Source organism: Balaenoptera borealis (genome assembly GCF_965194805.1).
Source record: "Balaenoptera borealis genome assembly, chromosome: 10".
NCBI classification, from domain to species: Eukaryota; Metazoa; Chordata; class Mammalia; order Artiodactyla; family Balaenopteridae; genus Balaenoptera; species Balaenoptera borealis.
The window spans coordinates 111817050-111843701 of NC_138874.1; the positions used below are offsets into that span (position 1 = coordinate 111817050).

Here is a 26652-nt window from a genome sequence, read left to right on the forward strand (position 1 = left end):
CCAACTGCTCATGCTGGTTGGATGAGGGGCCTGGGCTGCTGTGTTGCCAGCCATCGCTGGCTGAGTCCTTCAGGGTCTCAATCCATCACCACCTTCCCTTGAGCCTGGGTACCCTGCTGCTCTCATTCACCCTGCTGGGCTGTCCCCTCTTTGCATCTATCACACTTGCTTTTGCCTTTTGTGATGTCTCAAGGCTCCTGCCTCACTGTAAAAACCCCTGTGGACTGAGATGGTGCCTCAGGCCTGCACAGAGCAGGTGTGTTCCAAGAACGAATGAGTGAAAACCACAGGGAAAGCAATTTAGGGAAAGCACATCCTGTCTCCGCCGCCCTCCCCAGAGGAAGTCAGTTGCGGTTTCCACAGAACAAAGCATCTTGGGTAAATGAACACTGTTCTCCTGGTCTGCCTTTTCTGTGACTCTGGGTCTTCACTTATTCATTTACATCAAATGAAGTATTACCGTGTTGTCTTAAGAGGAAAGAAGATATAAAGTCACAAAAAGACAGACATTTTACTTCCTAGAAAGGAAAACTCTCATTCCCTCAAAGTTTAGACGAAGTCAGAAATCCTATAAGCAAGGAAACCAGAAAGGGGGTTCCGTGCTGACCTTGGGAGCAGGGAGAGCTCTTGCAATAAAAGAAAACATCATTATAGGAAACAGACTAGAAGACGCAAACCCTGAGCGCCCTGGCTGTCAGGACCTGCTGGTGCCAGGAAGGACCGTGGAGGAGGGTCCAGCCAAGAGTTTCACATGGCTTTTGTGTGTGAGCAGCCAGCTGGCGTTTATCTTAGAGACAGAAGGGTCAATAATCTAAAAGGTGTAAATGACTTCTATCCACTTGTAAGACGTTATAAAGGTACAGACCTGGCTTCAAATTTGCTGCACTTAAAGGTGTCTGTCTTCATGAGGACGAGAGACTTCATGTCTGTCTCATGAAAAAAAGTGACAAGTTTTCTTATCACCACTATATCAATTTACAGCCCTTGAATTCTTAATAATGGAGCTCTTAGATGTTCTGCCATTATCAAAAGATGAAATTTAGCCTTTCAGAGGGAATTTTGACATCGTACCATATTTTATAATTCTATAAGAAGTGATGGAATTTAATTACCAGGTTTATCTTCAGAGTTATATAACAATTGTATTTATAATTGTAGTTTGAAAGTTCCCGATGTCATTATGTCTTTTGAAAGAGAGATGATGACATCTTGTACTAAGCCCACAATTTACTTGATCTAATCTTTTCCTTAAAATGACGCCGTTATGCAAATGCACGTCCCCAATTCAGTCACCTCGGCTCCTCCCCCATCACTAATTTCCCCAACCCCCGTCACTAATGTCCACAGACAAAGGCATCTTCACAAGCAACTGAAGCCTGCTTGTCCTCCCCATAATTCTCCCTCTGTCTTGCTTTTCCACATTGACCTTTACATCCATCGGAAAATGAAGTCCAAGCAAACACATTCTATCATTTCTTTCTCGCACAATGGGACAAAAAGGAGACTTCCCTGCCTCCTAAACACTATGACTCTTGGCAAAAATCCCTTTTCTTCCCATCTGTAGCCACCAGAGTTGTGGATGATTAGTAATTGTACTGCTCCAGGTATGTCGTCATAAAGCAAACTCATTTAAACTAGCCTGGCAGATAAACACTGAATATGCCCGTAAAAATCGTCTGGCCAGCTCACACTGCATCAATCAGGCGACACTATTTTCTGGTGAGTGATAAAATAGATAGAACTAAGATATTTCAGGACTTCCTCGATGCAGACTGTTTGTGGTTCTAGACACACAGTTATCTGTAAGATTAATTTCCAACCGTTTTCAGCGATCATGCTAGTGGTTTGGATAAATGACGTTGGCAAAAATAAATTTTGTGCCTGAAGAAACACATCCAGCTGTGTTTTGGAAGGAATAAAGGTCATGTCACATTGACAGAAAATCTTTGTGGATATTAAGACTGAAGTGGACAGAGGGCTAAATACAAGGTACGGTGTGAGCTGCAGATAACGTTTATGGATTTGACATCATCAGATAAAGTCTTGAGATGCAAGATTTGTGGAAGAAAAATCAGTGAGAAAAAAAAAATGTCAACTCCGAGCCAGCAAGAATATCATCAACAATAATAACTAGGAAAACAAGCGGATGAACAAAAGCCCCAAAAGGTATTCTATAAGTATATTACTTTGCCAGTTACGAGTTGCAGGCATATGTTTTGAATTTTCTATCATTTATTTGTAGAAAGATTTGGAAGCAGGATTATTTTATTGAAATATAATGCTGGATTGAGAAAAGTCCATCTCAAAAGGGAATAGTTAGCTGGAAGGAAGGGCTTCATCTGGTCAGTGTTTGGGTAGCCAGATTTGGGGAGTGAGTAACTAACTGACTTCCTGAATGTAACGGAGGATTCTGGCCAAGTTGCCAATGGCAAGGGCAGGCAGAGCAAGAGCTCAGCGACTCCTAGATTTATGAGTTACTGTCTTCATAGGGGTTCAAAAATGATCCCAAAGCAAATGTGGTCCTGATCCCAGAGCGTTTGCTAAAGGATGGGAGATGAAAGATTGCAAATGTATCCTTGACAATAAGTTTTCCTCTTCTGAAACATGAAAAGCTAATTCAAAGCAACCACTGTAACACAGCAATACACTGCTCTCAGCCTGGCACATCTAGCTGGCCAGGACCTGGCCGAGGAAGTGACCTCTGCCCCTGGAACTGTGACGGTCACGTCCCGACTCTACTGCAGGTCTAGGCTAGAGGGCACTGGGACTGGGGGAAGTATGTCACTCTGGCAGACCAGGGCTCTTGGTCAGCATCTCACAATAGCAGGACATCGTTCAATAGCTAGCAAATGAGAGAAGGGGGTGGCAGACGGGGTTCTCTGCTCTCCAGGTCACAGCCCAAGCTCTGGACAAGCCGAAGTGCCCGCAGTTCCCTGAGACGGCCCCCCTGTTCCTGTGCACCTTGGCCCTTGTTGTTCCACACGCAGGAAATCTCCTCCTCTCCCACCCCGGCAATGACTACTCCAGGGCAACCTCGGCTTGGAGCCTTCCTGCTTGGCTCCCCTACCTCTTTCACCCCAGGCTGAGCCCCCTCTCTCTTCCCACCAGATCTCAGCCCTCCCCACGGCCCCAGGCACTGTGCAAGCTGCATGCTACTGCATGTGATATATACATGTAATATACTCACATATATGAAATAGATAATCAGCTATGTTGGAGGACAATGATACACCCGTGCGGTAGACGTATTACTCTCCCCACTTTACAGACGAGGTACAACAAGGTTGAGTAACCTGCTGAAGGTCACCCTGCCAATAAGTGGTCTGTTCAATGCCTATGGTAGCCAGAAAATGGCCCCCCAAAGGGGTCCATGTCCTAATCCTTGGAACCTGTGACTATGTGACCTTACTTGGCAGAAGGGACTTTGAAGATGTGATTAAGTTACGGATCTTGAGATGGGGAGACGATACTGGGTGATCTGGCCCAATATCATCACAAGGGTCCTTACCAGAAGGAGGCAGGAGGGTCAGAGTCAGAGAAGGAAATTTGACCACAAAAGCAGAAGTCAGAGAGAGACAGAGATTTGAAGATTCTGTGCTGCTGGACTTGAAGGTGGACGAAGGGGCCAGGGGCCAAGGAATTGCAGGCGGCCTCTCAAAGCTGGAAAAGGCCAGGAGACAGATTTTCCCCTAGAGCCTCCGAAGGTAACACTGCCCTGCCAGCATCTTGATTTTAGGACGTCTGACCCCAAGAACTAGAAGATGATAAATTTGTGTTGTCGTAAGCCACTGAGTTAGAGCATACACAGGAAACTCACACAATGCCCTTGAACCGGACAGTGAGGTCGCCACACTGATATAAGGAAAGGAGCACACCACATTTGCAAAGGGGGTGGGTGAAGGCCCTTCTAAGAAGCCCCCTGGTACAGAGGGCCACTGTACCAGTGCCACAGCTGGTGGTGGCACTAAGTTCTCTGCTCTCCCGAGGGGGTCTGTGTGGTGATTGGAAGAACTACGAAGGGGTTGGCCGAGGTAGACGGAACCCCAGGAAGTCACCAGCCTGAGGGGCTCCCCCAAGCCTGGTCCCAGTGCTGGTTGTTTCCAGGAACTCGGAATTTCTGACGTCAGAGATGTTTAGTCTATGTGCCACGGCCCCCTCACGGCAAGCCCACCGTCGCCCGGGGAAAAGCGTCCTCAGTCACCAGGGTGACGATGGGAGGGGAGAGGAGGGGCCGGCCCGGAGCCCTGGGGAGGCAGTCCCTGCTCTGGGGGTGGTGCGGTCCCCGGGGTCCCCACCCTCGCTCACAAGGATGTTGAGGGTTCCAAGCAGGTAACTCCCTACTGCTTTTGAAAAGCTCAGCCTGTGAGTCACGCTGTCAGTTTGTCCGCCTGTCTGGGTCTGTCTCTGGTCAGGCAGCTCGAGGAGGACTAATCGGATGAGATAATGAATACCAGCCTTGGTCACCATGAATCAAAGGCACGCAGCCAGCTGAGTCACTCGGTGGTGGGAGCTCAGAGGGGACGGCGGGGCTCCATCTGACCTCACTCTGGAACTGGGGCCAGACGCTCTAATACAGCGGGGCACCGAAGACCACATTTCACTCCAAAAGCTCCAAGTGCTGTGTGTGCTCTGGCCATGGAATGCTCCTTGGAAGGGAATGTTATAAGATCCCTTGTAACTCGAGAAGGGGAGATTACCGAGTCCGGAGAAAGGCTGGGAAGGGACGGCCACTAGGGATGCTTCAGGCCATGAAGATTTGGCCTGCAGCAGGAGCCACTGTCCCAACGTGACCCCACTTGGCTAAAAGCTGTCTGAAGTCACTAAGCCATTCAGAGCCCAGACAACCATGTGACACGTGTATAGTGAGTGCCTACTTTGTGCTTGTCATTGAAAAGCTTCGGAAGCTGTAAGCCCTACCTTGCCTGGGCCCTCCTGCCTAGCCAGGGAGGAGGCCAGGGCCCAAAGACAAAGCACTAAGGCTCCAGGCACCACCAGCTTCTCCTTCCCCCTGCCCAAGCACATCCGTGAAACCTGAGGCATTGGAAGAACTCTCCAGAGAATGGGATAAACGGAGGCTGTGTTAGCCCTTGTTGCTGCACCCAGGCTGCTCTCTCCCTTCTTCCTCAGAAAGTTCCCAGTGCACAAGGGCGCCTTTGCCTTGGGGGTGGGGGGTGAGTGGGCCCCACGACTGGCCCCAGCCCCAAGAAACATCTGCCCTGTTCCCAACGCTTGGGCCGTTGCTTTCACGTCACATTGAAAACCCAAGCTCTGAGGTTTAGTCATTGTTTTCCGCCCTCGTTTACTTCCTTCATCACCCCTAGACCCAAAACCTCACCATAAAGTCTGACACAGGCCCGTATCGGACTTCTCTCCCCTGCAGAGCCTGAGCTTGTCTGGCCCTCTGCTTGGGCCTGGCTGGTCACAGTGCCCTTGCCACAGCTGGGGCCTCTGGCCAGAACTGAGGTCACCCTGCCACCAACGGGGAGAGGGCGAAGAACGACAAGATAGTTTGGGCCACAGTCTTGGAAAATACCCTGTGGGATTCACTGCCAGAATCCTCAACGCAGGAGACAAGCGGCCAACCCTGGGGTGACAAGCCCACGCCCTGGCCTGCCCACCAGGCCCTGGATCTCTGGCCCCAGAAGACGGGGCAGCGGAGGAGAGAGACACAGGGGACTCAGTCTTCCCCCTTTCACATCTGTGCATCCATTTAATTGTAGAGCACCTGTGGGACTTCCGTTGACTGGCTCTTTGGGGTGACGGCGCAGTGTGAGAACGACACCTGGGCTCTGGTCACAAGAACCTGGGTTCACATCCCAGCCTCATGACCTTGGGAAGTAACTTCCAGCCTCTGAGTCTGAGCTTTGCCTTCCATAAAGCTGTAGTCATTGTCTCTCCCTCAGGGGTCATGGGAGGGTTACAAGGGCCAAACCACATGGAGCCCGGGCCCAGCGGCCCATGCCTGGGAAGTGGTGAACAGTCTCTAAGGGATCCAGTCACGCAGCGGCCGCTTCCTGGCCACCTTCCCGGCCACCTTCCCACCTGGGTGCTTTTTCTGGGACACACGTGTCACTCTGCCTTCAAGAGCCACAGAGGGGGGCTTCCCTGGTGGCACAGTGGTGAAGAATCCGCCTGCCAATGCAGGGGACACGATTCGAGCCCTGGTCTGGGAAGATCCCACATGCCACAGAGCAACTAAGTCCGTGCGCCACAACTACTGAGCCTGCAAGCCACAACTACTGAGCCTGCATGCCTAAAGCCCATGCTCCGCAACAAGAGAAGCCACCACAGTGAGAAGCCCGCGCACCGCAACGAAGAGTAGCCCTTGCTCGCCACAACTAGAGAAAGCCCGCACGCAGCAACAAAGACCCAACGTGGCCAAAAAGAAATAAAACAAAATAAATAAATTAAGAAAAAAAACTTGAAAAGAACCTCAAAGGTGTTCAGGGCCCTTAAACATCTGTCTCCGTGTTCTTCCTCTGGAGCCCGGGCCTCCCACTCTGGGCCACCCCTCTGCACATCCTTCCCCATCACAGACTCACACATCAGGTCTGCCCTGGGCCTTCCCAAGGCAGCCCCCCGGCCCTCCAGCAGCACTGACTTTCTCTCCAGCACCCTCTGCCCTTGGTTGGGGTCCTCGCTTGGGCTCTAAGAAGCACTAACACAGTCAGGGCGGTGGTGGGAAGTTCTGCCGTCTGTCTGCCCAACTCCCTGATAAGCTGTCTGAGAGCAGCGGTCCTGGCTGGTTTATCCCTCTCACCCCACAGGCACACAGTAGGTGCTCACACATCTCTGGCTGGACGGGGCTGAGCTCCTTGGGGCGGGCTCTGGGCAGCACCCACTTCTGCGTGCCCAGTGCCTGGCAGGGCCCCGGTCCCACCAGAGAGCCAATCGCTCCAGCTGAACAGAAGGAAGCTTTTTCGAAAGCGCGCTCCAGGAGGGATGCTCGTGGAAACAGAGAGCGGGTCCCCTGGCCCCGGCCCTCTGCGCCCAGGTGGTGGTGGCCACGTACCTGGTCCCCAGAGGGTGATGCACTGCTGCTCGTGGGTCTGGCAGATGCCGTTGTAGCAGTAGCCGTCCACCCCCTGACACGGGTGCCCATCGTGCAGGTACACGTTGGCCGGGCAGTGAGGACTGGCCCCCGTGCAGAACTCCGGGAGGTCGCAGGAGTTGCTAGAGTCCCTGCACGCCGTTCCTGCAGGTTTCAGCTGAAAGGAGAGGGCCGTTTATAGCTCGTGACTGCGGGAAAGGGGGAAGCAGGGTCTCAGCAACACTCCGGGGGTGGATAGGAGCAGGACCACCCTCTTGCAGCTTCACATAGAGGGGCGAGGATTTCAAAGGAAGTTCCCTTCACCGCAGAGAGAGCTCATTAAATAAACAGTCTTGCTCTGGGCTCCAAGGTTCACCTTTCCATTATGGGGGGTAACTGAGATCAGCCTCTTTTTAATTTCACGCAACATCAGGGTTTTCTGATGAGCAGACAAGCTGGTTGCTGGCACCTGGCACCTCAGAGGGGGGGAAGCGGGTGCTGCCTGATGGACCCATTGATTCTTAAGAACAAGATCTCTGGACACCAACACCATCATGTGTTTTAAGAAGACGTTTGCGCTTAAAGCGTTAGCCTTTGCGGGCAAGGTGACAAAAATAATTCCAAGGGCACACTTACAACAGCGATTTTACTTTGCCATCAAATCAGAGAGCTGGAAAGCTGTCAGACTTTACAGGGGCGTGCAGAGAAGTAAAGCAAGGGAGCTGTACAGGATGTTAGGAACAACAGTGCCAAACAATGCCTCATCGTTTTGCGGTTGAAGAACTTACGGCTCAGGGTGGCTTGTCTGAGGTCACGCAACCAGTGACCTGCCCCACCCCCAAAGCCCCCTCCAGGCACCTCCACCACCAGCTGCTGTGTGCAAGGGGTGCCAGCTTCTTTCAACCTTCGTTCGCCATAAGTTAATTACAAGTAGGAAGGGGATGAAGGACACTTTAAGCTGAATGTAAAATGTCGTAATGCACTTCTCAAGCACTGTGCTCTACTTGGGTCGCTAAGAGGGAGTTTCCTGCAAGCAGAATGCCAAGATCAATTGCTTAATTAAAAGGAAATAAAAGTCTACCCTTGGAACCTTGGAATCAAAAGCTCAGGCTTTGACTCTGGCGGATCTCAGCTCTGAATAATGAGACAAACAACGGAATTGCCGAAACGAATGCAGGCATGGTGGCAGAAAATGGCAAAAGTATAAAACTGCCACTCTTGGCTGGGCTGGGTCAGCCAGCACCTCCTGTTGGGGGCACGTCAAGATCAAGACGTTGACACAAAATCCCTGGAACAATGCACGCAGCTCCTCACCGAGCAGGCACATGTTCTTGGGATGGAGAAGAGGGACCCGGCGTGAGTCCCCACAGCAGCGGGGATTGGTTCTCGAAACCCTCCTCCAACAGCAGACATGGAACACTTAACATGGAGCTGGAGTTCTTCGGTCTACTTACTTTTCAGCTCATAAATAAATAATTTATCGCAGATGACTTAGCATTAGAATATGCATTTCACAGGAGGATTGGAAGATAATAAAAATAGGAGATAGATGGTACCAACTTGCGTGATAAGGATTACAGTTTCCACAGCAGCGAGTGCTGGGAAGTCGCCCTGTCCAATGGCTTGCCCTGCGTCACTGTTGAACCAGCTGACTGCGCGGGTGACCTTGGGACCGGCAGGACTCACCTGGCAGTTTTCACAGCACAGTCCGTGCGCGCAGACAGCATCTGGCTTCAGGGTACAGGTGGTGGCGTTGCAGCAGAGATTCAGACACTCCTGGAGACGGGAACGGGTTTGACAGGGTCACATGGCACAGATACTCACAGAAAGCAAAGGTCGCACCTTAAGTGACTGAAAAGGGAAGAAAGAACCAGAGGGCCTGGCTCTTGAGATGAAAACTAGCCGGATTGAGGATTATCTTCCTCTGGAAGAAAGCAAAGCTTCCGGTAAGTGTTTATGAACTGCCCGGGAGTGCGTGTCCCTGGGAAAAGTCAGTAGCACTCAAGCATCTTTCATGATGGGGTGAGGGATCCGGACAGGAAGGCTGGTTGGCTCGCGAGGCCATTCATGTCAGCAGTGGGTGAGGCTGTGTGTGTGTGTGTGTGTGTGTCTGTCTGATGACTGCCGGCCTTAATGCAGTGAATCATACCAGGACCACTGGAGTCCTGTGAACTTACTTATTTAAAAATCTACATAGATGCATACAAACTTTACCCTTCAAAGACTGATCCAGAGTTTAATCTAGAGCATATTGGCAGGAAATGAAGTCAAATCAATTGCGTTTGAACCACGGTTCCCTGCAATCCAACCAGACCTGGTAGCTGGACTCTTGCTCAGCACAGGTGGGCTGTCTCACCTGATGAGACCCTCCTCAGGTCAGAAATGCACCTCAGAATAAGCAAGGGGCAGGAAGGAGATCCGTGGGCTGTGCCCATTGATCTGCAAAGGATTTAAACAGATCAAACAGTAGCTGGATTGTCCTCTGTGAAATGAACATGAGAGAGGAAGTGAACTCCTTTGTTATGCTGTGTTTCACAGCCACCTAATTTTTTCTAACAAAATGAAACAAGAGATTGATACCTTTTGCTTAGCTCTCAACAAAAGGCCTATACATATCTATCCAGTATATTTATGACATCTGGTGCTTTAGAACATTCCAGTAACTCGGAGTTTACACATTTTAGAAGAAATTGATTATCATGAGAAAGAAGAGTTCAATAGAGTCTTCAGGATTGAATTTATCAATGTCCTTTTATTTTATTTAATATGCTATGTGCTGAAGAATTTATATACTACGGCTAGAGTGAAGCCCATCACATACTATTTTAATAGTATAATAGTTTACTCCCCAAAACCGTCTTCCACGAATGAATTTATTAGTATCATAAATGCAATGAATAAAACGTTGATAATCCAGACGATTTATGGCTCACCAGATATCTGAACTGTACCCTTTGTAAAACTCTATGACTGACGCTCCCTTTTACTGTTTGCTCCTATTATACATACATCCCAAATTATTAAATTTTAAATTTGCTCAAGGACTTTATAAACATCCGGAGTGTGTAATATATACAATAAGATAAAACTGCCAACCAGAAGTCATAGCTTTCAGGACGGTAAAGGTTTCTAACTCATGGACTTACAATCCTAAAACATTTAGGAACTGGTTTTGTTGTTTTAAATGGAGGCCATCAATGGCACTCCCGGTCAGTACCATCACACGTACAGCAGTATTGTCCTGTACATCATGGTCTAAATGGCTCTCCCAATAACACATTAGCCAAATTACAGACTTCCTTGCACTTCTAAGTTAAATCAGCCATCCTAAAACTGGGTCCTAAGATCCTTTAAGAACTAACTCCCACCTCCCCCACCAAATCGCTATATAATATACGCAGCAGTTCAAATGGAAACGCAGCCAAGTAGAATGGTTTTGACTTCAAAGGGGATTGATAATGTGAGAGAGATAACTAAGTTTAAAAGATATTTGCAAGCTACTGGCGTTCTATTGACTTTAAACAAGGAGATAAGGCTGCTTTTCCAACCCTATTAGCTTGGAAGAATGAGCAAGTTGTCAGGATATCCTCATGGTGGATGTAAATCCAGTGCCCTGGACAGAAGACTTCAGCATTCATTTGCCTTTTAACTACCCAGAATCTATTCCTTCCGCAGAACTCTATTTATCAGAAGAGACAAATTCTTCATCTGTTGATGCATTTATTAGTTTAGTACTCAATAGAGAAGTTCAGCAGAGCCAACGAACACTAAGTCTCCAAAGAAGAAAGAGTAATGAATGAAGCCATTAGAGAATTCTCAGCAAATGCCCTAATTGTCATTCTTGGGTTGTAGGTAGTAGACAGAGATTCTTAATCACAATGAACTGGGGTTAAGACAATAATGCACCTTCTTGAAAATAGTGGCCATTATTTCTGGGAGCAAGGGAACAGAAACTGGTTCCAGTCATGAGCTGGGGCAGTTGTTCTGACCCCGTTTACTCACTGATGTGGTGACACTGGACGCCTTCATGGTCCAGGGGATGCGTAGGCCAATATGAAACAAAGGCATGATGGATATTTCCAGGGCCTGAGCACTGAGTGGAGGGTAAAGAACCCAGGTCCACAGGTCTGACTAAAAGTTTTGGTCAGCTTGGAAACTAGGAAATGGGCTTTCATACCCTCAGACACAGTTTGAGCTTAAACTTTAAAAAGAAATTTTTAAAAAAATGAAAGAAAACTAAGAATTGAGGCAAAAGGCTTGCCTGCGACTTTGAAAGATTTCTTGGAAGAAAGAACTTTGGATGAGGAGAACGAGAGTTCTCTTCAGATAGCAAGAACTTCTCCTATTAAATAAGGACCCTAGGGGCTTCCTTGGTGGCGCAGTGGTTGAGAATCTGCCTGCTAATGCAGAGGACATGGGTTCAAGCCCTGGTCTGGGAAGATCCCACATGCCGCGGAGCAACTAGGCCCGTGAGCCGCAACTACTGAGCCTGCGCGTCTGGAGCCTGTGCTCCGCAACAAGAGAGGCTGCGATAGTGAGAGGCCCGTGCACCGCGATGAAGAGTGGCCCCTGCTTGCCACAACTAGAGAAAGCCCTCGCACAGAAACGAAGACCCAACACAGCCATAAATAAATAAATAAATAAATTAAAAAAAAAAAAAAAAAGAATCCTCAAATAAGGACCCTAAGCACAGAAATATACAGTTGGGAATTACATGGAGGGAGAACACAGCTCTTATGTAAGCAAAGAGTTTGAGTTCTTCAAAGCTGTCCTGCAATGAGCTGCCTGGAGAGACAGTAAACACCCTGGGAAAGCTGAGTGACTTCTTGATGGAGGTAAAAGAGAAGACCACAACAGCAGGCTGGCGAATTTCAGGCACTCAAGCATTTGCTGACATGATGGTGGCGGTGGTGACGCTAGTGGTGGGGTTGAGGTGATGGTGGTGACAGCAGTGGTGATGATGGTGGGGTGGCGGTGGACATGGTAACAGTGGTGATGGGGAGGGTGGTAGGGATGCTGGTGGCAGTGCTGGCATATGGAATAAATGATGGCTAATAGAGTCATTCCAAACCTGAGAGTTCATGGCTCCAGGAAGAGCTGTCAAATTTATTTAGATTAACAAACAATTACAAGGAGTTCAGATAAAAGATAACCATTTCAAGTCAACATGACCTCTCCTGAGAAATAGGAGTAATTTAAACTAATTTTGTTTTTTTCTTTAAGCAATTAGAAAAAGTCTCCAAGCAATTTCCGCTTTGCATAACCCATCCCATGACGGTTTCAAGTTTTCCTCTGCTAATCTGAAAAAGAGTTTCTGTGAGGACTTAGGACTTTGTTCCTGCATAGTAACCATTCTCTACGCACTGTGAGCAAAACTGAACGCCGCTGTGGACAGCACTGTGACCTTGGATGAATCCTGATTTTGGCAAGGGCACAAAAACATTTCATCAAACCACCTCTGCAACCCCCATCCCCTAGAACTTATATTCACTACCAATATTCTTACAAAAGTGGTCAGATGGAGACCAGGATCATTCCTGCTGATGTGGGAAAGCTCAGAGACTTGGAGATTGGACATGATGAAGGTTCTATAACCAGTTGCTTGTTTGATGAACACAGGAACACAGAGTCTCAGCACAAGTTCCCTTCCATCCCCGAATGCCCCTTTCAGAGCAGCCCTCCAAGACATGCTCTTCCTAAGCCCTCATCAAGCCGGTTTGTGAATTTAGCTAAGCCCATCTTGAACTTGACTACCACTGCAGCTTGCACAAGCTCTCAGGGAGGGACTCCCACATGGAGACAGCCTGCTATACAAACGACTGGCTTTGATTTATTCTAAATCGACCTCCTTCAAGTTTTGAGGGGGTACTTCTTTCGCCAGGGGGTCTCACTGTGTCCTTTCTCTTTCCTTCCCAAGATTATTCAGAGATTTAAAAATGGCTGTTATAATTTTGATGTTGATTAACTTTATCTTGGGCCCTACAGAAATGAGAAAATGTCCTGACACTGGCTGGAAAACAGGGTTAAATACGCCTTTTGCTGGATAAGAATGTTCCCCGCTTTCGCTTATTTCTTCTGAAAGCTAACAAGCAGACAGGCAGGAGCCTGGGCACCTCAGGTCGTCCACACAGAGGAAGCTGTGGCAGCTGGAGCAGAATTTCAACTTGGGAAGAAGCTCTTGGTTAAAAACGAACGCTGCTTATTCAAATTCCCCTCGGGTGCACCCCTTACAGAGAGAAAGACTTGGTACTTACTAGCCATTTGAAGCCAGCATTCCAAGGCTTTGTTCTCTATCAAACTCAAAGCTAAATGCTTTTTCGTTGTTCTTGCCCTCATCCTGCCTACGCTACTGCGTCCTTCAACAGAGAAGATTCTTTATCTTGTTAAACCAGTGAGACAACTTATTCTATGCAATACTTAAAATTCAAGAAGGCCACCCTGGCTTATGAAGTTTGTTCAAGGTGGTCATGTAGGAGTTTTCCATCCTGCATTTCTAGCACTTTCATTCTACCGCACAATTCCTTCAAGGTCTTGCTTCTTGGCCCAGCCGCGAACGCGAGACCAACATTCTGGAAACGTCTCTCTCACCTCCGGTTCCCCACAGTCACACTCCTCTCCTTCTTCGACGTATCCATTCCCGCACTTCCGGCCCCCGAAGGACTGCGTCACTTCCGGCAGGTTAAAGAGGCACATACCCATGCCCTTCTCCAGGCTGGCCTCCAGGTCCTTCCTGCTGCAGCTGCTGAACACCATGGGGAACGGGAACCTGCAGAGAAGAGCCAGGACGTCAGTCGTCAGGGCACTGAGAGGCCTCTCGCATCCTTCTCGTGCAGCTGTGCGTGGTACCCACGGGCGCCATCTGCCTGGGTGGCCACTGTTAGTCTCAGTGAACAAAGGCTTGAGCGGTGTAAAATGAGGCACCTTCGACTACACCCTGAGGTCCAGTCCTGCACAGTTCCAACACCACTGATGAGGAAGTGCTTTATCCAAAAAGAAATGACCTTTGGATGGTTTCCAGATCAACAACTTTAGATTGTGTCTCATTACAGACATCATTAATAGTTCTGTGTGAAATGATATAATGGAAAGGGAATGCTTAGGATCTGTAGCTTGTAATATGAACGCTATCTATGTTCATATTGGAAAGTACAAAGATGAAAAAAGTACATTTAAGTCTTTAAGCCATTTTGAGTTTATTTTTGTGTATGGTGTGAGGGAGTGCTCTAACTTCACTGATCAGAAAGGCCATCATCAAAAAGTCTACAAATAATAAATGCTGGAGAGGGTGTGGAGAAAAGGGAACCCTCCTGCACTGTTGGTGGAAATGTAAGCTGGTACAGCCACTATGAAAAACAGTATGGAGATTCCTCAAAAAACTAAAAATAGAGCTACCATATGATCCTGCAATCCCATTCCTGGGCATATATCCAGAAAAGATGAAAACTAATTCAGAAAGATACGTGCACCCCAATTTTCATAGTAGCACTATTTACAATAGCCAAGACATGGAAGCAACCTAAGTGTCCATCGACAGATGAATGGATAAAGAAGATGTGGTACATATATATTGACATATACAATGGAATAGTACTCGGCCATAAAAAAGAATAATGCCATTTGCAGCAACATGGATGGACCTAGAGATTATCATACTAAGTGAAGTAAGTCAGACAGAAAGACAAATATCATCTGATATCACTTATACTTGGAATCTAAAAAATGATACAAATGAACTTATTTACAAAACGGAAACAGACTCACAGACATAGAAAACAAATTTATGGTTACCAAAGGGGAAATGCAGGGGGAGATAAAGTAGGAGTTTGGGATTAGCAGATACAAACTACTATATATAAAATAGATAAACAACAAGGACCTACTGTAGAGCACAGGGAACTATATTTGATATCTTGTAATAACCTGTAAGTGAAAAGAATCTGAAAAAGTATATATAACTGAATCACTGTGCTGTACACTAGAAACTAACATAACATTGTACATCAACTATACTTCAGTTAAAAAAAAAAATAAGAAAGGCAATCATTATCCCAAGGGAGGGGGAAGGTACAAAGGACTGAGCTTATCAACTCCACGGCTTCACAGACACAATCCCCATGGTGGGTCACGGCCGGCTGATACTGGTTTGGGCCTATAAAGGGCAAACCACTGTCTCCCCAGGCACAGCTCTGAGAGAATGGAGGTGGTCAGAAGTGCAGGTGCTGCCCTTGCCTCGAAAAACCAGGGCTACATAGGGATGTGGCCGAGTTGGCCAACTTCCCTGCAAAGCTCGTGCTCCCCCTTCCACGGTCCGGAGGGGCTGTGCCACCCGCCTCGCTCCTGGGTGGGCTGTGTGATAATTCTTGGTGATGGAATTAGCAGAGGGGAAATGACATGCGTCACTTCTGGCCGAAGGTAGTTAAGAAGCTGTTCCTTCCTTTCCCCTGCTGCCAGCTGGGCTCAGACCAGTCCAACGTCCCAGGAGGGGGACGAGCCAGACACAGCACCTGGTCCTGACTCACTGACAGCACAGAGCGCCATGGCGTCACATGCAAGGGAAACACATCTCTATGACGGTAAGCCCCTGAAATTAGGGGTTTGTTTCCCACAGCAGCTAGTGGTCCCTAACGTATATAAAGCATCTGACTCTCTTTTACGAATGCGTTTTCCCAGGTCTTAGGCAGCGATTATCATAAGGGCTACGCACACCAGAAAGCCAGGTTTTATTACTTAGTGAGTAAGCAGGACCTGCTGACCAGCAAGCGCAAGCACCCTCTCCCATGAAGACAGGATGACATTATAATTGGAGCCCAATCAATTGGCCAAACCAATGTGTGCCGCTAGGTTTCCCTGAAGACCGCCGACTAGCCACCATTCAATGATTGAGTCTGGCAATACTTCAAGATCATGATGAGTTCCAGGGCCAAACTGGTAACACTGCACTATCTCCCCAAGTGTTTTCTATCAATCTCAGGTTATTAACTCTGAAGTATAATTCTAATCTACAAGTAAATTAATACATGCAAGTCTTGCTCGTGGATACAAAGACAATAAACCAGGACTTAGCTGTAGTGCTGTAACAAAGTTCCTTTCGAAATCTTTATAACTTTCCTGGGCAGATAGATTGATTGTTCCTGGTATCAAAAGTGATACTGAATAGCTTCAGATGATGAGCCACAAGAAAAAGTGTAATTTCGTCCATTTAGAAGAGCTTTGTGTTGAAAAGATGACAGTACATCACACAGGGAATTGAGAGCAGTACTTCACTTTGCAGTGGAAGAGATGGAATCTTCTCCAGTGTAAGCATTTCCCAGGACGCCTCTATCTCAAGGCCTGACCCAGGAGACTAAACCTCATTCTCACTCAGTGATACCCAACCAGGTGCTGTGATGAAATCTGACCAGTTCATTCTGGGAGGGCACTGATTTCTAGAAAATGTTGAAGTTAATTAGGAAAGACACAAGGAGAAATTGTAAGCCTCGGGAATGGTTTATAAGCAAGATTAACAGCAGTTTATAGCAAGATTAACAGAAGCGCAGTGAAAGAGGGGTATCAATCACCCTGCTTCGCAAGTAAGAACATGCCCACGAGCGTCCAGGGATTAGAGGGCTGAAGCCAGCTCCAGAAACAGCTCCGACGAGCCCTCCCATCTCACTGTCTTTCAAAACAACAAACACATTTTGGGTTTTTGGGGGGATTGACATTTTTAAAAAAGGGATAGAAGCAAGATGAGTGAGATCAGTTTAAGTCCAGGATTTAAAATTCAGAGTATTTGGGAGAGGAGAACAGATCAACTGTTAGCAAAAAAACGACTCTTTTCGTGTCTGTGCTGGATATGGTCAGATAGAAGTCGAGTTACCTGCGTAATAATACATTTCTAGTTCTCTTAGTTTTTTCCTATTCTGTTGAAGGACAAACCCCAGGTGCTTTTAAAGTTCTCTCTCATTTAGAATCGTGGAGGAATAGCATCCACCCAATTCACAGCTTTCCAGCCTTGCTCCGAGGAAGAGCGTCCAGGCACTAATTCCTCCAGGTGCCTCTGCTGTAACAACAAAGCAGCAATGTTCTCCTCAGATGCCAAACAAGGTGTGGATGAGTTCACCGACACTGAAACTGACCCTTGCTCACCATCACTCACAACACAGAGCCGGGCCTCGCAGCGTGTAACCCGATTTCACCAGCAGGACGCCTGCCTTCAAAGTCAGTATAATTAAAACCTCCAGCAGCTGCCGGCCATGGCTCAGAGCTCCTGCGCCAAAAGCACATGTGAACAGGTCCTCTTTCCCTCCAATCTGGGCCTTTCTGACTCGCTCAGAGTGACCCCGGGGAGGCCCCTTGGGAAGGCCAGCGACCCTTCCCCACACCTTCCTGCCCTCTCTGTGGACTGGACCGGTCAACATTCCCACCTCTACGTGAGGATGGAGAAACACCTCTGCCATCCTCCACGACCTCTCTTTTGATGACAAATGGCAATGTGTCCAAGGAGCATTTTGTACCTGCAGAGTATCTTTACTGCCTTCATCCTTTCATGATTTCTCATCATGGAGAACAGGTGACTATTTCTCTCTGAGAGAATATTCCTGAGCCCTATTTGGGCATTTAGAGAAAGCCAGGCTTTAGAGGAAGAAAAGCAGAGTAACCTGTCACTCATCATTCAATTATTCTGCAATTATTTACTCAATACCTACTGTGTTCCAGGCATTGTTCTAGGCTTTGGGCAGATGGAATGAATAAAACATACACAAATCCTGGCCGTGGTGGAGCTTGCATCTAGTGGGGCAGACGAATAATACAGAAGATAAGGGAATCAATTACCTATTAGAAAGGAATGAGCATTAAAGAGAAAAATAAGACAGGTCGGGGGAGAGGATGTGCGAGGTGCTGACCTTTTAGGGAGGGTGGTCAGGGAAGACCTCACGGAGGGGAAGGCATCTGGGGCTCTCACCAGAAGGATGTGAGGGAACAGGTGGAAGAACATCTGGAGGAAGAACGGTGCAGGCAGAGGAAGGAGCCAGTGCAAAAGCACGTGGGCAGGTGTGACTGGCCTAGAGGACTTTGTTCAGCAGAAAGCAGCAGGCTCTTCTTTCAGTAACACACACCCAGAGGGGCGACCCCCTCCCCAGAGAAGACCCCTAAGCCCTTGGAGGTCAGGCTGATGGCAAAAGACTACCATGGAGCATCATTAAATGGGGGAGGGGAGCTTTGCCCTGCATGGACCAAGCAGTGATAATGGCTGAAGGTACTTTTCATAAGAATTTCAAACTCTTATTCCCCCACACTTTTTTTTTTTTTTTTAAGCAAACTAGTTTTGATTGACAAGCAAGGGTCTGCCCATCATCTCCCTTCTGCTGGGATCATCTTGGTTGATCGGTGTGTAGGAAGGAAGAAGAGAGTAACTAAAAACTATATCAAACCCGATGGCCCTCCCTCAGTAAACAGAATTCAGTGATCTAAAATGATTTCATGCAAATCAAAACTACACTGAGATACCACCTCACTCCGGTCAGAATGACCATCATTAAAAAGTCTACAAATAACAAATACTGGAGAGGGTGTGGAGAAAAGGAAGTCCTCCTACACAGTTGGTGGGAATGTAAGCTGGTGTAGCCACTATGGAAAACAGTATGGAGGTTTCTCAAAAAACTAAAAATGGAGTTGCCATAGGATCAAACAATCCCACCCTGGGCATATATCCAGACAAAACTATAATTCAAAAAGATACTTGTACCCCCGCTATGGTCATAGCAGCACTATTCACAATAGCCAGGACATGGAAACAACCTAAATGTCCATCAACAGATGAATGGATAAAGATGTGGTATGTATACACAATGGAATACTACTCAGCCATAAAAAAGAATGAAATAATGCCATTTGCAGCAACATGAATGGACCTAGAGATTACCATACTAAGTGAAGTAAGTCAGAAAGACAAATACCATATGATATCACTTATAGGTGGAATCTAAAATATGACACAAATGAACTTATCTGTGAAACAAAAACAGACTCACAGAGAACAGACTTGTAGTTGCCAAGGGGAAGGGGGGGTGGGGGAGGGATGGAGTGGGAGCTTGGGGTTAGCAGATGCAAACTATTATATAGAGAATGGATAAACAACAAGGTCCTTCTGTATTAGCACAGGGAACTATATTCAATATCCTGTGATAAACCAGAGTGGGAAAGAATATAAAAAAGAATGTATGAATATGTATAACTGAATCACTTTGCTGTACAGCAGAAATTAACACAACATTGTAAATCAACTACGTTTCAATTAAAAATAAATAAAATGATTTCAAATCTCAAGAGATAAGGGAATTTGGTGATACCAAATATCAGAGTCCTGTAATTACAATAGAATCCTAATTTACACATATTTAAACACCTTTTACAATACGTCTAAGTGGTCACTGGTTGCACAGTGCCTAGTGCACAAGAGATGTCACTGATTGTTGGCTTAAGGACTCAATGAGCAGTTCATTGGTTTGCATGAAAAATGGGCCAGTGGACCTTGAACAACACATGGAATCCACTCCCCAGCACCGCGTCAGGATCCACAGACAGGATCTATCAGCACAATGATTATTCAGACTGCTATTTCTCCAATGTGCCCACACAAAAGAATGCCTCCAGGGAAATGCTTGCTCATCTCCCTGCTTCCCAGACACCAACTCTGCTTCTGAACTTTTGATGATAGCAGAATGAAACTTTTGGGATAATATGTTCACTACTCCTTCATTCATCCACTCACTCACTGGAGAAGTAATTATTATATTTAAAGCTCTGAGGAGGATCCTATGATGATTAAAATATGGCCCCAGCCCTTCCCACTCTCCCCCTGCTGGACCTTTGCCAAGGGAACTACTGGACACACCTACTCCCCACGCTGCCTCTCCAACCATATAAATAAAATATCAGAAATACAATACATTCACATCTATAAATGCATCATGCATATTTATTCATATAGAAATTATATAAAATATATAAACATATATAATTATATTGAACTGATACACACTCTACATATTTTTTTGGAATAACTATTTGAGAGCCTGCTTTAAGCTAGATGATATGATGGGTACTTTTTCATAGTAATATTTTCTTCTTCTTTATACTATCTTTTTTAAATTTACGTTTTAAAACAACACAGGGAGATAGGTATTGTTATTCCCATTTTGCAAATGAGGTGAAGGGACTTGTTTAAGAGTTCTCAGTTAGGGGATGGCAGAGACTAGATCTGATCCCAAGTTCAGTTATTTAAAAAACTTATGTTCTTCACTGCAGATATCATTTCAGCCCTGGATCACCTGCAGTAAACTCTTGAAACATGGACGGGGATCAATACAGCCTTGATGTGCTGATTTACATACGAAGGAGGAATCCTTCCATCACTCAGACCACCTGCCTGGATCAGAGCCCCTCAGAGTGTGGTCCCACCTTCAGCATCACCCGGCAACCTACCAGAAATGCAAACGTTCAGACCCCATACGGACCTGCCGCCTGAGAAAAAATCATCGGGGGTGGGGTCCAGCAACTGTTTTAACAAGCTCGCCAGGTGATTTCATTTTAAATTGAGGTAAAATTCACATAACATAAATTCACCACTTAAAACTATATAATCCCTTGGCTTTTAGTACATTCACAGTGTTATGCAACCATCACCACTAATTCCAGAACCTTTTCCTGAGCCCCCAAAACAACCCTCACCCCATGAAGCAGTCACTCCTCATCCCCTCTCCCCCAAGTCCCTGTCAACCACTAAGCTGCTTTCTGTCTCTCTGGATCTGCCTAGTCCAGACATTTCATATAAATGGAATCATCCAATATGTGATCTTTTATGTCTAGCTTCATTCACTCAGCATGAAGTTTCATCCACGTTGTGGCACTATTAGTACTTCATTTATTTCAAACTAATATTCCCTTGTAAGTAAGACTACACCACAATTTGTTTATTCATCAGTTGATGGTCCAGGTGATTTATCAAATTATCAAAATTAACGCCTGGGAACAACTGACCTCAGTTTAAAATTCAAATGTTGTAAAGATCATATATGGACAAATCCACACCTATTTGTGTAAACAATAAGAAATGCAAACTAGGTGCGTTATAGGTCAGCTTTCTTGCACTTAAATTAGAAGTAGTTCTACTTTCCCCTGTGGTTCCATTTTCTAAGAAAAGCTCGAGGTACAGCGTTTTGAAACCTCATGTGATTGTAGGCATGTGTTAAAAATTCCATGAGAATCTGTCTCTTAAAGCCAAATTCAAATCACAAATGAATTTTTCAAATATCTTTAAGTGTTAGAGCAGGCTAACTGATTAATCATCCTACTTTATACTAATTAAGGTACCAGCAAAGGTTCTGACTGTGAACAGAAAGATGTTTCTGTTCTGAAGTTCCTTCCACTTGTTTCAAACTCCAAAGTATGATAGTTCTGCTTCCCTTTGGCTCATTTTGTTCCTTTCTTATTTCATAGCTTTATTCCCTGGACTGTTAATGAAAAGAACATTGATTTGGGCCATATAGTTGCTCATGACATTGAAGATCCCATGTAGCCCATGGTCGGTAGTTTAAAAAGACAAGCCTCAGTTTCTTCTACAGCTTTCGGCAAACTCATCACAACGTGCTTTTTAATACTTTTCATAAATTATCCCAAATATGCCAGGACAGCAGCTAATGGAATTGACATATAGCAGTGACAGGCTGGTGCAAAGCAATAAAATTCGAGAATTATTCAGAAAAGAACCCCCTTTGCATGATACTTTTCCTTGGCAACAAGAATGCTTTAAAATGAGTATACCTAGGACCCAGAAAAAAGTGCTGCTTTCAGCTCACGGGCAGAGAATTTCTTGCAGACACCCCGCCAGGGTGCCTGGCTCCTGTTCAGATGTGACCCCTTTAGTTACACACATCTGCCTTTTTTCCTAATATTTACCAACCAAGGACACTTGGGGGCAAGTTTACCATGCTGAATGCAAGGTTAGAAATAAAAAGCCAATGAAATAGACAACCAGGTGATTTTGGAAAACACACACACACACACACACACACACACACACGCACACACACACTTTTCAAAAGAGGAATGCACTTATGGCTTCCCACCGTAAATGCAGTCACAGCTTAATATTTCAGCCCGTCACCAAGTTGCCAAGTAAAACATTATTACGGGTTACTTTTACTTTGACAAATCTGCAGTCAGAAAATTCTTTTCTTGTAGGAGCCTATTGTGCATCTCACGGCTGTATTCTTGGGGGTGAATCACACTAAGCCCATTTATCAATCTTGACAGTGGAAGTCGGGAGTTATCTGCCTTGCAAAAGCTCTCTGGGAATTATCTTTTCTTGTTGGCAATTAGGCAGCTAGGGAAAGCAGCTGCAAGCAGGCTGGATTCACTGGGGCTGCAGGTCACTGTTCTTGATGTTTCCTTTGACTGCCCTGCCTCATTAACAAACGTGTGCTGGGTCCCAAAGAATCCATGTTCCTCAGCTCCAAGCTCTGGTGGGTGAGGGTCGGGGGGGAGGGGGACAACAGTCCACAGGCAGATTGCAGCAAAGAAAGGCAAGTGACCAGAGGAAGAAGGATGGAACAGTCTGGGCAGCTGCTGAGAACAGCTTGGAGCTGACATAACCGTGTGACAGGAAAAGCCAACGTTGCAGGAAACCAGGGACGGGAAGCCATCCAGATTTCTCTGTTTAAATCGATTGAAAAAAACAAAAAAACACCTCACATCTTCTACAGCTGGTAAACGATTAGATGGTAAAGGGATAACTGGTTTGGGGAAATATGTTGCTGACATTCTGCCTCCCACTGATTTCTTCTTGCAGACTGAGATGGAGTTTTATTGTCTCCTGACAGTGGAAGTGACAGAGGCAGCAGGCCTGGGAGGCTACTGTCGATCTGGGCACATGGCACAGAGCAGCTGGAGAAGAATCGAAATTGGGAGACTGAGTCTGAGCACCCCATCTATTAAAACTAAAGCTCAGTTTTAAAACCAAGCCTCAGTTTTCACACCTGCAGACCGGGAATAATAACTACCCTGCACGCTGAGGGAGAGAACAAACGAGCTTCAAACACAAATTAACACAAATTAATTAATTTGGTTAACTTCAAAGATGCTAGCTGCCAATATTTGCCTGAAAAAGACGTGTATCTCTTCCTCATTTAGAGGCGCTGTTTTGGCTATTTCAAATTACGGTTTGCCAGTGCCTTGTACGTTCTAGGGCTTAGAAACATTTTCCAATACGGTGCAGAATGTATTACAATTGTAGCCAAAATGTAGCAATCTTTAAACTGTAAAACCACAAGTCAGCTTGAGAGAAGGGTGATTCAGGAGGCAAAGGAATGATCAAGCAGTTAAATAGGATCCCTCCATTTAATACATATGTGGTGTTAAAGGCTCTGCTCATTCTGGAAGGGCCGAGCCATCTCTAGCTCAACCAGAACATGGGCTTAGGAAGCATAAACAACCAACCGAACCACCAACCAACCCAAACAAACAAAGACGCTGTTTACATGACTGTTACCCGCCATGCGGCTGGCAGTGGTGGTTCTGAGTTGTTGGAACTTTTTCCAAAGGACTTTCCCAGAGCTCTAGTGACATGAACACCCTCCACGTATTCTTCTGACCTCTTCCTCCACAGCCAAGCTGCTAGGCGGGAGCTCGGAGGGAAACGTGGCCACAGACAGACCAGACCTGCCCTCCGTTCTCTGACAACGCGACCTACTGACTCTTCATCACTAAATCTGCAACCAGCTTGAAGAGCTTTTCCAAAAACAAACAATAACACACAGGTCAGGGCCAAGTTCTATGCATTCCTAGATCCTCCAGGAGCACAAGCCTCACACTGTCACCAACTTCTCTTCCTAGAGGAACGCAGGGCCCACGGACACCAATGGGTGCAAGAAGTCTTGGTTGGGATGGATTTGCTCCGCCAAGTGTCAACCCCAAAGTTCTCGGGCCATCTTGAGAAAAACGGTTAGGTTTTTCACAATTACGCCCTGGAATAAAAGCTTGCAATCACCATGCACAGAATTTAGGAGTGACCCAGAGGCACGTCCTGTTGGGGCAGGCAGTGGTGTCTGCGCCCGTGGCAACTGGCCCGGTCTTCAGCAGCCTGGCAGGACTGAGGTGCAGCCTAAGGTCACCCCGTTTCAGGGGATTTTGACTTCATCTCGTCCTGCACGCCCAGGATAATGAGTAAAAATACCAACAGCACTTACCATTCTTGAGCAAGGGCCTGCTGTGGACCGGAAGCCTGGTGGGCATCCTCGCTCACCGACTGACTACCCGGTGAGCCAGATTATATCATTCCTATTTTACAGATGAGGAAACTGAGGCACAGAGCAGTTAGACACCTTGCCACAGCCCTCTGGTTCCAGGGCCAGGACCGAAAGCCCAGCTTCCTGACCTGAAGGCCTGTGTTCTCCCTCTGCAGCCACGCTGCCTCGAGGGCAGTCAGGAGGCCTCCGGGCAGCCTCGGGGGTGACGCGGCGCAAACGGCCCGGAGCCAGCATCAGCATTCAGGAAGAAGAGGGCAGTGGTCCAGCAATCTCTGGCTCCCTGGAGTCGGGGGCACGTAACAGTGGAGCCCACGGTCCTGGCGGCTACGCGGAGGGCACGGTCGAGCACCTCCCGGCACGGCTTTGAGGCCGGGAGAAATGGTGGCCGGAAACGGGGATTTATGGACCACGCCTGCGGCCACGCCCACACCTGAGGGAGGTTGTGAGCCCACGCGGGTCTCAACAAGCTGCGGGCAGAGGGAAGCGTCGCCCACCGGGAAGGCACGGGACTCCGCCGGAGGACTTTCCCGGACGTGCTGGGAGGTGGATGTGGGCCCGCGTCCCACTCCGCCCGGCCAAGGATGCTCGGCGTGACCCTGAACACGCGGGCTCGCTCGACAGAACGGAGCCCCGGCGGAGCCCGCGGGAATGGAAAGCGACTGCATTAGGACCAAACGCTTGACCCCGTGGGCCGCCAGATGGGCCGCAGACAGCGAGGCAAACCACCGGGCCAGGAGCGAATGATCAGAAACGTCCTGAGAGGACATGTCCATTGTTAATAGCAAACACCTGGGGCCCAGAATGGAGCCATCTGTGGCACGTTATAATTCATGCCTTTAACACGTGAACTCTGACCTCTGCTCCTCCTCCCCGGAAACCAATTAAAGTATAAATGTAATTTCTCAGAATTTTTAATAAAGAAGGAGACCAACGAGGCCCCGGCCGGTTGAGAGGTGCACAGGCGGCCTCTAGGCGTTATCAGAAAGTAGACCTTTCGCTTCTGTGCTCTGACGGCTGTTTCCTCCCGAGCTCAGTCCCTAAAGGCAGGGGGACTCAGGGCAGGGCACCAGCACCCACTAAAGGAGCCCAGCCCATCAGAGGCAGTGTCTCAGACTGGCTTCTCAGCTTCATCACAGGAAGAGGCCGCTGTCTCTGCGTGGGGCTCCTCGGGGATGAGAGTCTGGCAGATACAAACAGATTCAGGGGTTAATAGAGGGCAGTTTACAAGTCGGTCGAGATAACTCCGCCCTCTCCTCCTGCCCCAGGAGACAGACCTGTATAGATCATGCCCGTTGCATCTGCTGACTCTGCAAGTCTGTGTAACACTTGTAATCAAACATGATAGGAAAAGTGGTCATGGTAGATACTTCCAAGCCACCCAACGAGGGCTGAAGTCTTTTTGGCCCTGTTCTTACCTCGCTGAGCTCCTGATGCTGGGCTGGCCATCAGGGCAGCCTGAAACTCAAGAGCCGTGAAGACTGGCACCCATGTCCCCCTCCCCCTCCCGCTGCCGCTGGGGATTGGGAACCGAAGGTTCCTTTGCTCACAGGGGCCAGGGGATAGGCCAGAGGCAGGAGCTGGAGGCTGTGGGCTGATCACCTTGAGTCTGGCCCTGGCCAACCGTGGGGCCTCTGGCCTTTCTGAACCGCAGTTTTCTCACCTGTATGATGGAGGTGATTGTATCTGCCCTTTCCTCTTAGAACTGTGACAGTTAAATGAGAAAGGAGATGTGAAAGTTCTTTGTAAACTGGAGAGTAATCTGTGAGGTCTACAGGGTCTTAGTCTTACAACTACTTTTAGTTTTTATATTTTTAACTTCCCACCTCCTACTTTAGCTAAATTAAGCACAGGCTGGCAGGAGAAGCCACTTAGGGGAGAAGTCCACCTTTTGAAAGTAAATTGCTCCTTGGTCTCCATGGAGTTAAAAAAAAACCAAAAAACAATGGACTCAGCCTCCCATTTACCTGGGGTTTCTCAGTCCTTATTCTTTTTCATTTTGCCTTTGTTTTTCTCTTTATTGTATTGTTTCTGTTCTTGTGAGTTATCATAACTCCATTGTAGATGATGTGGAATATACAATAAATGACATTGGCAATGCTGCAGCAAATGCTATAGTATAAGAGACGATGGCCTCAGAATCTTCTCCTTAGAAGTTTAGCCACTACATGAAAGGTGAAATGTGGCTTCACTCTGCACACATCTGATTGTGCTGGAATCACCATCCGTCTGTCCATCCACCCAGCCGCTCACTACCATTTATCCATCTGCTATCAGCTCACTCAATCATCCACCCATCTGCTCAGGCATCATCCATCCATCCACCCACTCACCCATCCA

General features: G+C 47.2%; 1 protein-coding gene and 1 long non-coding RNA gene across 2 annotated transcripts in view; both read right to left on the minus strand.

The window, feature by feature from the left end:
- The window catches only part of ADAM12 (ADAM metallopeptidase domain 12), a 387856-nt gene that overhangs the window by 47404 nt on the left and 313800 nt on the right, over positions 1–26652 (minus strand). Inside the window, exons 12-14 of the mRNA XM_082406618.1 lie at positions 13619–13796; positions 8717–8806; positions 7013–7208 (exon numbers count right to left, since the gene is read on the minus strand). Coding sequence (XP_082262744.1) covers positions 7013–7208; positions 8717–8806; positions 13619–13796 — 464 coding nt within the window. The remainder of the gene's footprint in view (positions 1–7012; positions 7209–8716; positions 8807–13618; positions 13797–26652) is intronic.
- Positions 22059–26652, minus strand: part of LOC309635419 — a 13493-nt gene continuing 8899 nt past the window's right edge. Inside the window, exon 2 of the long non-coding RNA XR_014248831.1 lies at positions 22059–25495. This is a non-coding gene — a long non-coding RNA (uncharacterized lncRNA). The remainder of the gene's footprint in view (positions 25496–26652) is intronic.